The sequence below is a fragment of the Oryzias latipes genome, chromosome 3 (genome assembly GCF_002234675.1).
Source record: "Oryzias latipes chromosome 3, ASM223467v1".
In the NCBI taxonomy this organism is placed as follows: domain Eukaryota; kingdom Metazoa; phylum Chordata; class Actinopteri; order Beloniformes; family Adrianichthyidae; genus Oryzias; species Oryzias latipes.
The window spans coordinates 36,898,157-36,915,651 of record NC_019861.2 but is presented as its reverse complement, the minus strand read 5'-3'; the positions used below and the strand labels follow the sequence as shown (position 1 = coordinate 36,915,651).

The 17,495-nt window shown below is 41.2% G+C and overlaps 1 protein-coding gene across 3 annotated transcripts in view; it reads left to right on the top strand.

Moving 5' to 3' along the window:
* The window catches only part of LOC105357636, a 315,534-nt gene that overhangs the window by 27,831 nt on the left and 270,208 nt on the right, over positions 1–17,495 (top strand). For 2 of the 3 annotated variants that reach the window (XM_023953741.1, XM_023953739.1), the window contains exons 9-13: positions 4,640–4,738; positions 4,840–4,973; positions 9,858–9,907; positions 10,016–10,074; positions 11,209–11,259. In XM_023953741.1, coding sequence (XP_023809509.1) covers positions 4,640–4,738; positions 4,840–4,973; positions 9,858–9,907; positions 10,016–10,074; positions 11,209–11,259 — 393 coding nt within the window. The remainder of the gene's footprint in view (positions 1–4,639; positions 4,739–4,839; positions 4,974–9,857; positions 9,908–10,015; positions 10,075–11,208; positions 11,260–17,495) is intronic. The other variant, XM_023953740.1, reaches the window with a different exon arrangement.

Genomic DNA, 17,495 nt, shown 5'->3' with positions numbered 1-17,495 from the left:
TAAATGTAGCGCAGCTTTTGCGGCTTCATGACACGCCCATAGTTGCCCATAAATAGTCCGTGAAATGCTCACAAATTAATATTCATTGATTGCGAAACCATGGCAAACACGGAGAGGAAATCAAAAAAACGTAACTTCACTCAATGTGAAGTAGAAGTTATCGTTGGCGAGGTGGAAAAGAGGAGAAAATTGTTGTTTGGAGGGCCCGGTTGGGCATTACTAATGCCAAAAAGGCACGTGAGCGGCAAACGGTGGCAGACGCCGTAAATGCTGTAGCCTCACAACCTCGGACCGTGGCCGAAAAAAAAAAAGAAATGGTCGGAAATCATAGTCGCGACAAAAAAAAAACCCCCGCTAGCGCTCCATTGGGGGGGGGGCACCGGAGCGCCAGATGCGTCCGGTGTCTCCCCCCCCCCCTGTATTTTTTATATCTGTTTTCTGTCTCTTTGGTTCTTCGTTGTAAAAACTCTTTGTAGAGACAGTTTTTCTTTTTACAGGCATTTTGTAGCCTCTTTGTGACCCAGGGGCATTGACTATAATTTGTTTTTTTCTAAATGCTTTAATAGGACAATTTATTTATTAAATAATGATTCAAATATTTTTAAGAAGCATTCATAGGCCTCATTAACGCATTGTTTGTCGTAAATTTCATCCCAATTTTGGGCTGATAAATCATTTTTAATGCATTTATGGATTCCTCACATTTAACCCTTCTGTACTGTGTTGACTGGGTCTAGTGATTTTTGGAAATAAACTTATACTGTACGTATACTGTTTTCTTTACAGATTTTATTAGTTATACTTTCAAGTATATTGTCAATCACAGTTAACAAGCTTTTTAACACCTGGAATTTCAGGGTATTATGAACATACAGTGCCACTCCTCCTCCACCCGTATTGAGTCTATTGTTGGATCTTAGTTCATAGCCATCTAAATCAAAGTCCATAACTCCCTTTTCTGTGTTAAACCTAGTTTCTCATATTGCTATTACACTAAATGGATGTAAGAATGTATGTAAATGTTCCTTGATATTGTTAAAGTTTCTATACATGCTTCTGCTATTAATGTGGATAATTGACAATTTATATTTAGTCTCAACGTTCTGGTTGTAGTGATCCTCAGTATAGTAACAGCAATCATCCTTGATGGTGGGGAAAAAGTTGTTGATTGGATGAGTGTCATGCTCTATGTCCTGTATATTATGAGCAGTGTACTCAAAAGTCCTTAGCATCAGTTGATCCAGATCCGTTAGCTTCTATGATGTTTGGCTGACATCCATGCAGTTAAGTTATTGTTCCTCATGGTTGTGTCTGAGAGTTTGTTACCTTGATATCCCAGAAGCGGCGATTACTGATATCTGTCCAGGTTCGGGATAATCCTGGCCAAAGAAAGAATCCGGTGCACAACAAACAAGATCAACATTTTGGAAACACAGTTGGAACGGGAACTACAGGACTTCACAGAACGACACTCGCTTGACAAAGAAACAGAGCCAAACCTGAGAGGACATCTACGCAACGTACACAACAGTCAGTACGAAAAAACAAAAACACGTCACATAGCAAAACTTGAAAAACTAATAGCCAAAGCAGCAAAACAGCAAGAACACAAAAACCCCATAAATGATAAATGGATCTGCAATCAATCAAAACACACTCTATATCTATATGAAGCTGAACGTAGCGTATTGTCATACAGATTAAACTACGCCATAACCCCAAAACAGATCCCGCATGAAGAGTTCATCGTAGCCACCGAATTAGCATGTGAAAGAATACAGGACCCAGGAGAAAAGGCAGCATTACGCAATGAAATAGCAGGCATTCTCAAAACCGCAAAACTACCACCAAGTAACATAACCAAAGAAGAAATGGCAGCTATCCACAGTTTGAAAAACAATAGAGGAATCACAATATTAACAGCAGACAAAGGCAGAACCACAGTCATCCTGGACACCGAACAATATGAAGAGCAAATGAATGAGATGCTTCAAGACTGGAACACCTATGAGGTCCTGAAAAGAGACCCCAAAGAAGCAAAGAAGAGAAAACTCAAGACTATACTGAAACAGCTACAGTGTCACGGTGGTGGGGTGGCTCGAAAGCCGGTAGGACCCAGAATGCAAAGGCGGAGGCACACAGTTCCAGGGCAAGGGGTTTAATACAAACAAAAAGCGCTGCTGAGCAGGTTTACCAAAAACAAAACAAAACAAAACTTACTTGGCGTGGCTTGAAACATGGAACGTGGCAAGAGACAATGTGGCAAGAGACAACGTGGCAAGACTATACAGCATGACATGAACACCAAGACAGGAATAATGGAACAACACAGGAGGAAGGCAGAGACAAGACTTATATACAGACAGGGCAGACAAGACACAGGTGAACACGATCAGGGCAGATGGGGACCAAAGGAAGTAAAACTCAAGAAACAAGACAAGGCAGGAAACCTTTCAAAATAAAACAGGAAACAGAACTAAACCATGACAGAACAATACAGAAAGCAAAAACCAAAACAAAAGAAACTCAAACCATGACATACAGGAGGAAAAGAAAATAGACAAACAAACCTACAACCACCTCATACCAACAGCCAGCATCATCCCCCGGATCTATGGCACTCCAAAAATACACAAACCTGGAGCACCACTAAGGCCCATAATAGACAGCATGGGATAAGTAACATACAACCTATCTAAATTCATTGCCGATATTTTGAAACCCCTCCTAGGAAACACAGACTACCATTGTGAAAATGCAAAACAGCTGTCAGAAGAACTCAAAAACACAAAGATGGAAGCAAACGAAATATTCATCTCACATGACATAATATCATTATTCACCAGGATTCCAGTAGAAGCCACACTACAAACAGTGCAGGAACAGTTAACAGCAGACAAATCGCCAAGGAAACGCACAAATCTCACAGTTAACGACATTACACAACTTCTCTGTTTGATCACTATATCCACCTATTTCCAATTCTGTAACACAATTTACAGACAAAAGGAAGGCTTTCCCATGGGCGACCCACTATCAGCCACAATGTGCAGCTTTTTCATGGAGGACCTGGAAAAGAAAGCAATAACATCGGCACCGGAGGACTGCCGTCCAACCCTATGGAAACGCTACGTCGATGACATTCTGGAAAAGATCATAACAGGACACACGCAGGAGATCACAGACCACCTGAACACCATGGACGATACGGGACAAATCAAATTCACACATGAAGAGGAAAAAGACAACTCCATCAACTTCCTGGACATAAACATTACACACGACGGAAACAGGGACATAAAAATAAAAATACACAGGGAACCAGCTCACACAGACCAATATTTATTATGGAGCTCAGAACACCCCACCACTCACAAAATATCCGTCGTAAGAACCTTATTTGATCGTGCAGAACTGGAGAGGGAGGACAAAACAGAAGAGAAAAAAAAACACATACAAAATGTATGGAAGCGATTGTGTAGCATAAATAAAAAGAAAAGTCAAAACCAGAAATGCTTTTTCATTTTCAAAATGTAACTGCATCAAATGCCTCAAAATTAAAATGAAAAAGCAATATTTCAAAATGCTTTTTCATTTTATACTTAAAACCGCTTATTCTCTGTCATAATTAAAATGAAAATGCAAAGAGGGGATTGCATTTGCATTTTCAAATCCACCCTATAAAGTTTGTAGCAAAATTCATGAACAGTGAGCATTTCCAGAGGGGAGGCGGGGCGATGACGTTGTGCTAGTGGTTATTTTCTTGGCCTCGTGGAAGAATGTCCTCTTTGCTGCTGTTTTCACATTGTTGCTACTCGATCTGCGTTTTATGAGAGACGGGCTGATCTTAATGCTAACAACAGAAACCCAAGAAAACAAAGAGCTGGGAAAAGAAAATGCATATTTTCCTAAAAAGAAATCATCAAAAACGACAAATCTAATTGATCGATAAAATCGATTTATCGTCCAGCCCTACACCACAGAACGACGATAAGAGAGTTTAAATAATAAGAAACAGAAATCCGTACATAAAATCAAAGTAAAACATTACAGGAAGATGCAAAGTAACAGCTTAAACATCAACGATTCCAGGTTTACTTTCAAGCTGTTTAAGGCGGGTTTAGAAAGTCTGTAGTGTTGGACATTCTCCAACAGAGGGAGAGATTGTTCCAAAATATACCGGCCTTCACAGAAAGAGCATTTTGTCCCAAGGCTGTTTTTCTGTAGGTGACATCACAGTCACCTCTAGGGGGAGCTCTGGTCTTCAGACCACTGGAAGTTCTTCTCTGAAAGAAATCCCACATTGGAAGTGGGCCGATCCATGATGGTTTTTCCATGGGTCCAGGCAGATTGGAGGCTGATTCATGTTCCATGCAAAGTCTCATCTTCAAGAGTTTCTGAAATAGTTCTGGGAAAACTGCTGCATTTCTGAAGAAGAACCAGAACATCCAAGAACCCGGCTTCAGTTTCATCTGAGCTGTTTTTGAAGCCTCAAAGGGACGTTTCCATGTTTGGGTGGTGATGTCAGACTGAACCTTTTCTGATCACTCTCCTAAAAGATGCAGAACAAGCAAACCTCTGACAAACTGTCATAGATGTATTTACTGATGGGGGGGGGGGGGGGGGGTGTCTCCAACAGGCTCAGTGGAACGACTTTGTTCTTATTGGTAAAAAGGACCTAAAGGATCAACAGGAAGCTTTCATCAAGAAACTGAAAGAAGAAGAGCTTGTAGTTGAGGTGAGTTTGCCAAAATATGAAGATGATGAGATGAAGACAGAGAACTCAGACGTGCACGTGTGTGTTTCTGTGCACATGTGTGTGTGTTCATGTATGTGTAGGAAGAAGAGAAGGATGACAACATTTATTATGGACTGAGAGCTAACAAAGAGTTGATGAACGCTAAACTTTGCCTCCCCAAAGACTCTTCCATGAACAAGAGTGACGATGTGGAGAGCAAACGTCCAGCAACCAGGTATAACACACACACACACACACCCACACACACACACACACACACATACACACACATACACACACATAATCACACACAGAGACACAAATGCCAATAGAAAGACTTGTGCATATCCACATGCACAAAGGCTTAGGCTAGTTAACAGTGTTATCTGCCCTCACCGGAACTTTAGAGTGATTTCTAGCTTGGCAGACAGCTAACAGGTTCCTCAATAAACATCCAGGAGTCAGCTTGTACGTTTTGGACATTTATGAGAATTACTGTGAAACTGAAATACAGAAATACACATTAATAAACTTCAATGTGTTACATTCTTATTTCTCTCGTAACAAATATTCAACTATTTGTTACTATGCAAACACAAAACCATAATATGTGCTAAAATTACCAGTTTTCGCACACATGTAAAAGACGATTAGCATGGATGCTAACATTACATTGAAAACACCATAGACCGGCTAACGCGATTAGCATTGCTAACGTTTTTAAAACCTTTTATATGCAGACATTCTTTGAAAGGGCAAAAACTGAACACTGTCATCTGAATATTATTAACTTAGAGACATATGTACTTCAGGGTTGTGACGAGAAATATGTAATAGATGACGAACAACACAACTGCTCTGCTTGAACGTTGGTGCTGCGAGATTCTACGGCAAGCCGAAAGGGACAATAATGCTGCGCAGCAACTACTCTGCCAGCTTTTCTAAAGGGGGTGTGGGTACCGGATGTTCTCGGGTTGCCGGATGTTCTCGGGGTCATTCGGGGTTCCTTCCAATGAGTTCTATCACTAGAGGAGACATTACGTGGTTCCTCATGGGAGGAGAGCACCGCCATCTTGGTGAGGTCAAGTTACAACTGCAGTGCAAATTCTTTAACTGTGGAATTATAAAAAAATTCTGGGATGAGTTCTGCTTCTGGTATTTTTCCAAAATTGCAATGCCATTTCATTTATACTCAAAGAAATTTCTATTCGGTGTGGTATCATATAGACCAGAAAATACAGTTCTTAATATCCTGATATTGCAAGGAAAAATATATAAATATAATATGCACAAAAATAAAATTTTGAAGACCAAACCACTTTTTATAACATTTAATAAAGAGCTCTTTTTTTACTTTCAATCACTTCATTATATGAAAAAGAAGAATGGCTTGAAATTGCTTAGTTTTGTTCAGAAATACAAACTTCACGAGTACCCCTAACTATTATTAGACTATTTAGATTTTTTCTATGTTCCTTTATTTTATTTTACTTATGTTTTTATTTATTCGTGGCAAAAAAGAAGAAAGAAAATGTATGAAGGCCGATGTTATTCGGCTGGGTAGCTCGGTTGGTAAGGTGGGAAGCTACCACGCAGGAAACCAGGGTTCGATTCCCGGAGGGGAATGAGCAATGGTACTGGGGGCAATTACCATATCAATGGTGACAGTTAACATCACCCAGTGAGGGTCCTTAGGCAAGACCCTTAACGCTACCGCCTCCCGAGCGCGGTTTCGGCTGCAGCTCACCGCTCCCCAAGGGGATGGGTCAAATGCGGAGAAAGAATTTCCCTTCGTGGGATAAAATACAGTGTATAAAAAAAAAAAAAAAAAAGTTATGTTCATTGTTTCTTTTTTACCCTCTATTCTTTATTTTCAATGTTTATATGTTATGTTTGGCAATGGTGACTGATCTTCGAGGTAATATTGATTACATTGTTATTGTTCGTTATTAATGTTAAGGCAAGGCAAGGCAAGGCAAGTTTATTTGTATAGCACAATTCGTACACAAAGTAATTCAAGGTGCTTCACAAAACAGAAAAATGCATTAAAATCACAATACATCATTGAAATCAACGTAAAATTTACTTTAAAAGAAAAGAAAAAAATTTGAAAAATGATTTAAAAATAAAGGAAGGAAAGGAAAGAAAAGTGCAGATAGGACCTTTCAGTCATATACACGGCTGAACAGAAATGTTTTAAGTCTAGATTTGAACATGAACACAGAAGAGGCCTGTCTTACGACTTCAGGGAGGCTGTTCCAGATTTTAGCTGCAGAATATTGAAACGCTGATTCCCCTTGTTTAGTTCTGACTCTGGGAATCAACAGGAGGCCGGCCCCTGAGGTCCTCAGAGTACGAGATGGTTCATATGGCACTAACATGTCAGAGATGTACTTTGGTGCTCGGCCATGGAGAGACTTGTACACAAGCAGAGCTGCTTTGAAGTCTATTCTTTGAGGTACAGGGAGCCAGTGCAAAGACCTGAGCACAGGACTAATGTGATCATACTTCCTGGTTCTGGTCAGGACTCGAGCAGCAGCATTCTGGATGTACTGAAGCTGTTTTACAGCTCGTTTGGAGAGGCCGGTGAGCAGGCCGTTACAGTAGTCTAACCTGCTGGAGACAAATGCATGAATAAGTATCTCCAGGTCTGGTTTTGACACTATGTTTTTGATTTTGACAATGTTTTTCAGATGGTAAAATGCCGCTGATGTTACTGACTTGATATGGCTGTTAAAGTTCAGGTCAGAGTCCATGATTACCCCTAGGTTTCTGACTTGATTTGAGGGTTTAAGAGACAGAGAATGAAGGTAGCTACTGACTCTTTCTCTTTGTTTCTGTGGGCCAAAAATAATAACTTCGGTCTTGTTTGAGTTTAGCTGTAGAAAGTTGTTCTGCATCCACGCACTGATCTGTTGGAGGCAGTGGCTGAGTGAATCCACCGGCCCATATTCACCTGTTGTCAGTGACACATAGATCTGAGTATCATCTGCATAGTTGTGATAAGATATGTTATTACTGCGTATTAACTGCCCTAGTGGCAGCATGTAGAGGTTGAACAGAAGGGGTCCCAGGATCGATCCCTGGGGCACACCACAAGTCAAGGCCATGTAGTCTGAGACACAACTCCCAATTTCAACAAAATATTTCCTGTCTTCTAGATAAGACTTGAGCCAACTTAGGGCAGATCCAGAGATGCCAACCCAGTCTTGGAGTCTGTGCAAAAGGATCCCATGATCAACAGTATCAAAGGCAGCACTCAGGTCTAGCAGGATTAAGACAGAGACTTTGCCATCATCAGTGTTCAGGCGGATGTCGTTGGTTACCTTGATAAGAGCAGTTTCTGTGCTATGATGGGGTCTAAAACCTGACTGGAAAACATCAAATGAATTGTTTAATAAGAGAAAATCAGTGAGCTGTTGGTAGACAACTTTTTCAAGGACTTTTCCTAAAAATGGCAGATTAGAGATAGGTCTGTAATTATTCAGTACAGTGGGATCAAGACCGCTCTTCTTCAAGAGAGGTTTAATGACTGCAGTTTTTAAGGCCTCTGGAAATATTCCAGATTGAAGAGACATGTTAACTATTTGAGTAATTGATGGCAACACACTGTTCAGGACAGACTTTAGAAATCTAGTGGGTAACACATCAAGGCAGCATGTAGACAAGCTCAGACGGGTGATGGTCTTTTGGACAGTTTGGTCAGTGACAGGTACAAAGTGAGTCAGCTTAGAGTGAGTAGGTGGCCGTTCGATAGTTATATGTGTTGTGGAGTTGATGGCTTTTTTAATGCCCTGAACCTTGTCATTAAAAAATACAGCAAACTCATTACATTTAGGTGTGCAAACTAGTTCTATTGGTAGCTGGGTTGGAGGGTTAGTTAATCTGTTAACTGTTGTGAACAGGACACGAGAGTTGCTGCTGCAACTTCCAATGATTTCAGAGAAGTACCTTTCCCTTGTTCTGCATAAGATCTGGTTGTAAGCGTACAACTCCCCCTTATACATTTCATAATGAACCTGGAGTTTTGACTTGCGCCACTGTCGTTCAGCTCTGCGGCACTGTTGTTTCTGTGCCCTGACTAGATCATCGTTCCTCCAGGGAGCTTTCTGTCTATGTTTTCTCAATTTAACCTTCATAGGGGCAATGGCATCCAGAACATTCAAGATGCTAGAAGTAACAGAATTCAGCATTTCATCAACATTGGCACCAGAGGCGTTTTCAAGGTCTACCATTTCTACAAACTGTGCCCTAGTGCTCTCATTTATTTGTCTCCTTTGGACAACTGCAGGGCCAGGCGGTGGTTTGGGAGAAACAGACAGGTCAAAGAATACACAGAAATGATCAGAGAGGGCGACATCAACCACACTGACATTGTGAATATTAACCCCCTTTGTGATGAGCAGGTCCAGAGTGTGCCCTCTGCTGTCATACATTAACAATGTCATTGTTAATGTATGATACCGCAATTGTCAATAAAGTTTAAAAAAAAACTTAGCGACGTTAACTCATTGGTCGTGGCAACTTACAACCAATGAAATAGTGGGACGTCATCATTGGTCGAAGGTCCCCGAGAACATCGGGCAACCCGAGAACATCCGGTACCCACATCGGCAGCACAAGTGTAATTTTAGCCTGTTTAAAAACAAAAGGTTTTGAAATCACTGAAAATATCCTAAAGATCTTATGTAACGATCTGTGGATTGAAACAAAATCAGGAATTTAAAATGTTTACAGTAATGTAAAATATTCTTTTTTTATATTCATGACCCTCCTTTTCTTATTTAAATAAAACGTTTTATTTTTAAAATGTTCTAGGACGCAGCAGGATGTGTCTATTAAAGGAGACCAGCTGAGGTGTTAGCGTGGTTTAAGTCACTTTTCCATCAGATGTTTCATCCACGTTCCAGCTGGTTTCCTCTGATGGTTCTCTTGTTTGGTCTGATGTGAAAGTTCAGCTGAACTCTGGTTTGGACCAAACAAGAGAACTCTGTTTGTTTTCCAGAATCAGGATCTCTGTTAAGCTGTGATTAACAACAACAGGAGAAAGTCTGAAAACGTGTCTCACTGTCAATGTTTCTATTGTCTGAACTTTATCACACTTTTGTTTTTCCCTCAGGATCAGGATTGTTGATTCCATTCTCAATGAGACAAAGATAGACACAGGAGGTGAGTAGGAGCTGCTGTTTGTTAGGTTTATCAGAAACACATCATCAGCATAGAAAATGTGCAGCAGTGCAGCATCTTCTCACAGAGATATGTTGTTGTTTCTGACAGATGATCTTGAGGATCTGATCAAGAAAGGCGTGTTTGAAACCAAGTTCTGCTTGTATGAGGTGAGTCTGATCCAGAGAAAACTGCTGCTCTGTGGAAAGTTGAGGCTCTAATGGTTTGAAAGAGAAACTCAGACTTGGATTTGATCCTCAGAGAAGATTGAAGTCTAAGCAAGAGTTCCCATCAAACTTGACTTGGATCAGAAACTTCAACTTGGCTCCACTGAGACTTGTTTTAGTCTCAAACTTAAAGGAGTAAAACAATGACTTGAACCTTGAATCAAACTCATTGATGACTCTGTATCACAGACTTTACTTTGATTTGAACTTGTGACGTTGTCGTGGACCCTTCAGGGACAAACTTGTCAGTCTAAATAATCAATGCTAAAGTCAGAGTGTCCTCTAATCTTTGGTTGAAACTAGAAAATGTTTGACATTTGCATTTCCTCAAATGAAACATTTTCAAATACATTACAAGGAATATAATGTGCATCATTTACAAAAATCATGGCCCTGGTTGCCTGGGAGGTGGGGGGGCTGCACACTTGGGTAGCAGGACGCAGCAGTTCCTGGGTCGGTTTCCTCTGAGTGCGGGGAGAGCGGTGGCTGCTGGTCGGGTTTAGCCAGGGGCCATGTTGGGTGTTTAGCTGCTGTGGCATGGGATGGAAGGGGGGGCTTTGGTGCCTGGTGGCTGGCTACCCCACTGGAGACCCCCCATTGTACCTGCAGCACAAAAACTGCACACCCTGCCTGTGCTGATGAGACTCCAAATGGGTGGTGGGTGGCTCCTGGGTCTTCTGGGTCCTGGCTCCCCCTTTGGCCCACGTCTGTGTGTCCAGCGCCCCCTGGCCCAGATCTCTGCCGTCCGGTACGGCTGAGCCCACCTTACCTGTGGCTTTGGCCTTGGGGTCCTGTTGTCTGGGTTATTTGTGCTCTGTGGTGCCAGAGGGGACCTGTTGGGGGGCCTCTGATGCACCTGGCTGGGTGGGTGGGTTCTTTTGCCGGGGGTGCTCCGGGGTCCATGGGGTTTCTTTCCCCCTCTCTCCATTTCTGGCTGATTGGGCTGAGGAGGATCTGGTCCCCCTGATGAATACATGGTACATGGATCTACTTTAGAAGTTTTGACTTTGTGACACAAAAGAAAAATCCACAATGATGACGTGTTTTGATCTGATGTTTGTTTGGTGTTTGTTTCAGGAAGAGCGAAAGGATAAAAAGAAGTGGGCTAAGCGTTTCCTCAATGAAATGGTAAGTGTTTTCCAGCCAATCAGAACTTTTTTCCACTTAAAAGAGAAAACTTACAAATTCTTTATGCAAATTCTAAAAATGCAGGTTTTCGAGATCAGATGAGTAAACATGACAGAATCTGAGGAAAAGAGAATTCAGTCAGAAGTTTGACTTTCAGCTGAATTTAGTTTCTTTAACTTTTTCACCTTTTTCATGCATTCATTCGCCGCGGCACACTGGTTGAAAAACCAGTGCGCCGTGGGAGATGGTCAAGTGTGCCGTGGAAAATTGCCGTCATTCACTGATCTAACAACATTTTCCATCTCCAGGATTTCAGCTCTTTGTTCATCCAAACAGGTCCTGATAAAACACTGAGAAGTTAGGAATATGAAAGATCATAAAATACTTTTTTCTTTGTGTTTATTTGATTCTGTTAAAGACATTTTGATAAGAATGACGGTAACGCGATTTAGCTGCAGCTATAACTGTTTTCTGAAAAGTCCCGCAGCTTTTACTGACTCCACGACTCCATCAATCATTCTTGAAGGCTTAATCACATGTCATCAGTCTGACCAATCAGAAGTATGGAAGCGATTATGTAGCATAAATAAAAAGCAAAGTCAAAACCAGAAATGCTTTTTAATTTTCAAAATGAAGCTGCATTTTTTGACTCAAAATTAAAAAGAAAAAGCAATATTTCAAAATGATTTTTCATTTTATACTTAAAACTGCTTATTCTGTGTCATAATTAAAACGAAAATGCAAAGAGGGGATTGCATTTGCATTTTAACATCCACCCTGCGCACCTTGTCACAATATTCATTTCGAAAAAGCATTAGCAGAGGGGAGGCGGGGCGATGACGTCACTGCTCTCTCTGTGTGTCCGGCTGCTGACTGACGCACACACACACACCAGGAGCAGACTGTGTTAGCGGCAGAGACGAGGGTTTTGTGATGGTTGTGAACTTCTGATGAGTTTCCACAGCTTCTCAGGACTACATAGCTGCATGTCCGCCTTCTGCGGTCCTCCTCCGGACGCACGCGGACAAGCTTTGTTCTTTGGACCGCCAGCTGCCTTCACATAGCGGAGCGCGAAGCTCCCGACGATCACTGAAGGCGGAAATGCTGCTGCGATCTGAGAAACCATCATATGAATTTGTGTTTCCAGTGGTGTCCAGAACAAAATAAAGACATGTAATTCCCAGATATTTACACATTTATCTGCAGCTTTGCGGTGAATTTGCTGTTTGATTTATTAAGATCCAGGAATCCAGGTTTGAGCAGGCCAGGTCCAGCGGTTTTTGAACAGGACCCGGTTTTACGTAATCTTAATGTGAAAAATGCAGCAGAATGTTCCTTTAGTGCCCTCGCGAATCAGAAGCTGTGAATCGTAAACCAACTTTAGCGTCTGACCGCACGGATTTACAAACATATGATCGAGCAGAGCAGGCCGTAAAATATTAGCACAACTGTAATAAAAGCACATTATGAAGATAGTCTCCTGCAGCTTCGCGCTGAATGAGTGTTTTTGGTCCAACCAGCAACGTTTAGCATGGAGAAATCTGCTGTCTGTTGATGGAGCTCCAGCTGTCATCAAACAGCAAATTCACCGCAAAGCTGCAGATAAATGTGTAAATATGTGGGAATCAGTCTTTATTTTGTTCTGGACACCACTGGAAACACAAATTCATATGATGGTTTCTCAGATCGCAGCAGCATTTCCTCCTTCAGCGATTGTCGGGAGCTTCGCGCTCCGCTGTGCGAAGGCAGCTGGCGGTCCGAAGAACAAAGCTTGTCCGCGTGCGTCCGGAGGAGGACCGCAGAAGGCGGACATGCTGCTATGTAGTCCTGAGAAGCTGTGGAAACTCATCAGAAGTTCACAACCATCACAAAACCCTCGTCTCTGCCGCTAACACAGTCTGCTCCTGGTGCGTGTGTGTGCGTCAGTCAGCAGCCGGACACACGGAGAAAGCAGTGACGTCATCGCCCCGCCTCCCCTCTGCTAATGCTTTTTCGAAATGAATATTGTGACAAGGTGCGCAGGGTGGATGTTAAAATGCAAATGCAATCCCCTCTTTGCATTTTCGTTTTAATTATGACACAAAATAAGCGGTTTTAAGTATAAAATGAAAAAGCATTTTGAAATATTGCTTTTTCATTTTAATTTTGAGTCAAAAAATGCAGCTTCATTTTGAAAATTAAAAAGCATTTCTGTTAATCCATTTTAATTGTCAAATTAGACATTTCTAAATGAATTATGCTACACATTTACCAGGGACCTTTTTGAAAATGAAATGTCAAATACCATTTTCTTTATCATTTTAATTAAGTGACAGAAAAAGCTGTGTTGAAGTATAACATGAAAAAGCATTTTGAAGTATTGCTTTTTCTTTTTAATTTTGAGTCAAAAAATGCAGCTTCATTTTGAAAATTAAAAAGCATTTCTATTAATTCATTTTAATTGTCAAATTAGACATGTCTAAATGAATTATGCTACACATTTACCAGAGAACGTCTGGAAAATGAAATGTCAAATACCATTTTCATTTTAATTTTAATTAAGTAACAAAATAAGCTGTGTTGAGGAAGGAAATGAAAAAGCATTTTGAAGTATTGTTTTTTCTTTTTAATTTTGAGTCAAAAAATGCAGCTTCATTTTGAAAATGAAAAAGCATTTCTGGTTTTGACTTTGCTTTTTATTTATGCTACATATTTGCTTCCATACAGAAGTGGTTAAAGTCTTAACTTCCTTGTTCCAATTTAGCTCATAAGTCACTCAGTTCCAACAGAAATACCAGCTAAAGCTCGTCTTTAGCGGTGTAGCTTTCCACAGAATCCGGTATCAGACCGTGGAACAAGAGAACAAAACCATGAAGCTCAGAGACGTGAGTCTTTCTGCCCTTTTGTGGCAGTTTTCACACTACAGCTCCCATGATGCATTGGCTTAAAGGGACAGTGTCTCAGCACACAATGAGTCGTCCTTGTGAAACGTCTTGAAACCACAACGAACATACAGTTTGTATGTAACTTAACTTTTATTACATCTTTTAGAAAAAACATCTGCAACTTCCTGCTTTTTCTGCCACAATTATCACAAAAATGCACGTCAGATTGCCGGGGGGGCGTGTAAATCAAAACAGACTATGAGTTTCTGCTTTTTTTATTTTTTTTGGGTATGCTGGTGTGCCGCGGCTCAAAAAAGGTTGAAAAACACTGCACTAGGCAACATACTCCAACTACCCCTGGCTGCAGCCTGCAGAACTGCACAACATAGTGGAATGTTAACCCCGCCCATGCTGAGCCTGTCTTCTTCTTTGGTTTTACAAGTTTCCATGTGCAATATTGCCACGTACCGGTTTTTAAGGAGTTTTTCCTTACTGTGAAGGGGGGGGTCTAAAGGCAGGAATATCAGTTTAGTTAGTCTGTTTTGTTAAAGTTTATTGTTTTCCTAATGCATTCTTTGTATTCATGATCCCTTTTTCATTGTATCTTTACCTTACAATTACTGGTATGAAGCCCATTGAGACGTCTTTAGTTCGAACTTGCGCTAAATAAAAACAAATATTTAATTGAATTAGAGAATTTATACAGTGATTCCTGTCTTCTTATGCCTTTTACAAGTTTCCATGTGCATGTATTAGGGAGTTAATACATTTTGTCTGGCCTCACAGACTCAAAAAAATAACTCATTGGATGAACTCAATTTAATTGTTTTGTCAGGATTTCCATCCAATAAATATGAGTAGCCCCACCTCAAAGAAAATTCCTCCATGTAACGAAATATAATTGAGTTAGTCGAACTCAATTTTATCAAGAAAGGCAAGGGAAAAAAACCATGCAATAGCGGTCTGAAGTCAGCCTCAAACTCAGAACCTCTGTGTGTTAAACCAGCTAACTAACGCACTGAGCTAACACTTTTGTGACGACATAAAGCCGCCGGTATAAATAGATTAATTATTTACATAAATGAGGCTTGTCGTGTATTGTCTTATTGGGAGAAGCAGAGTTGAAATGATTTCATGCCACAGTTCGTTTTTTACGTGGAAAAAGCAAACGAAAGTTTTCAGTTTTGAAAAGTCGAAGGATTTGAAGGACCAAAAGTCATACCAGGCATCAGACGAAGGAGTTGAACATTTTAATAGTTGAATGATTAAAATATGTGAAAAATTGTAGCCGTAAGACGGCAAAAATCAGAAATAAATAGAAACAGGAAAACAGCATTCAACAGCATGCCCCTTACTTGAACTCAATTATTTTGGATTACTGGAGTTATAGGGGAAACTATTAATACATTTTGTTTTAGGTCAATCTAATGTAGATACATTCTTTTATAATAAATATTTTTAAATAAAACAAACAGAATTTTATTGTGTTACATGAAAGAGGGGCTTGAATCATTTTTTTGAGTGACATAAAAAAATTGCACCATTCAAATTTTCCTCCCCTCTGTTCTCTTTCTTCCTCATACAATTACCAATGAGACAAAATGTGCTCCACTGATTCTTCCCCTTTCAAGCATACACAACTGCACTGACAAAGGTGAATCAAATACACGGGCTCAACGTGGGCGGGTTCAATGTGGGCGGGGTTAACATTCCACAGCGTGTTCACATTCCTTACTGACAAATCACATCCTGACTCCCAGACTGTGTGCAAGTCATTGGCACACTGTGGGAGGAGACAGCCTTGCGTCATGCTCATGCATTTAAATACACCCACAACTGCCAAACAGCATGGAGCTCTATTCTGTTCAGTTTCTCAGTTATGGTTTTTTTTATTTTTATTTATTTTATTTTTTTTTACTTATTGACAATCAAGTTATCCTACATAAAATTACAAACAGTAACCATATAATCAACATTACATCCTTCAGTTATGATGAGGAAATTTACATCCGCGATCCCCCATTTCCCATGAGTCTTAGGGGGTAAAGGCGGGTCTAATCCCCGGCTCGCCACACTGTTGTACGTGTTTAAGAGCAAGGAGCAGCAGTGGATGGAGGGGCGAACGGAAGAACAGCTCTCGTTCCGCTTGTGTCGCGGCAGCATTATGCTAGTAACAGGGCTGGTATTTCTATTTCTATTCTTGTTCTTCTGTATGTTACAGATGTATATTTGATATATGCTGTTGTGTTTTTTTTTTTTTTTATTGCACACCTAAAAGTACTGTCTTGTAAAATGGCATAATGTGCAATAAAGTTGTTAAAAAGAAAAAAAAAGTAACAGGGCTGGTTAAAAAAACACACCAGTAAAATAAAGCAGCGGCGACTGAGAAGCGCGCGCCTTAGCGCGGTACACGCGCCTTAGCGCGGCGCGTGCGTCAGAAGTTTCCTTCCACAACAAACACTGTTGCTCCGCGGACGCCTCTGCGCTCCGCGCTCGCCCCGCGCGCTCCTTGTCTCCCCTTCCTGCGTTGTTACGTGTGGGAGCCATCAGACTGCCATTGGTCCCGCAGCTTTATGTGAACAAGCAGCAGGAGAACATGTCTCCAGCTCACACAGAGGCTGTGAGCTGTGAGCAAAATTCCGCTCAGTCCTTAGAAACAGTTAAAAACGATCACGTCAATTTGTGTTTCCAGTCGTGTCAAGACAAAGTAAAGGCTGATGTTATTCCCACATATTTACGTGCAGCCCAGCTGCAGATTGCAGCTTTTCCGTCATGCAGCTGACCAGCTTTTCCAAACCCATTGGTGATGGTGGATTTTTCATGCTTCTTTTAACGATTGCTTTTAACTTGAAAGCTTCATCATATTGTAGCGGCGATCACGTGCACGTTGGGTCTAATGGCACAAAAGGATTCTGGGATGCGGCCGGGCATGCGTGTTTCTTTTTGTTGAACCATGACTGAAGTGTCTAAGACCTGAAGTGAAGTCCATGCTGTTTGGCTGCTAAGAGGTGTGTTGAAAAATAAATGACTTGTTGCTTGGAGATGGATAGAGAATTCAAACCATGCACTGAGTCCGGAAGTACGCACATGGAGGCCGCCAATTAAATCCATAAATTAGCTGCGTCACTGAATAAGCCGCAGATGTGAGCCGGTTCAGCTCGTGCTGGTTTGCGACGCCTTCCGTCCGTGAAACCAGGGTTCGAATCCGGGCTGCTTCCTGTTCCCTTCTCTACTTCTGTGCCGGTCCCAAGCCCGGTTGCTTTAAGAAGGTTGCGTCAGGAAGGGCATCCGGCGTAAAACATTGCCAAGTTTACCATGCGACTTGTCCGCTGTGGCGACCCCTGATCGGAAAAGCTGAAAGAGAACGACGAC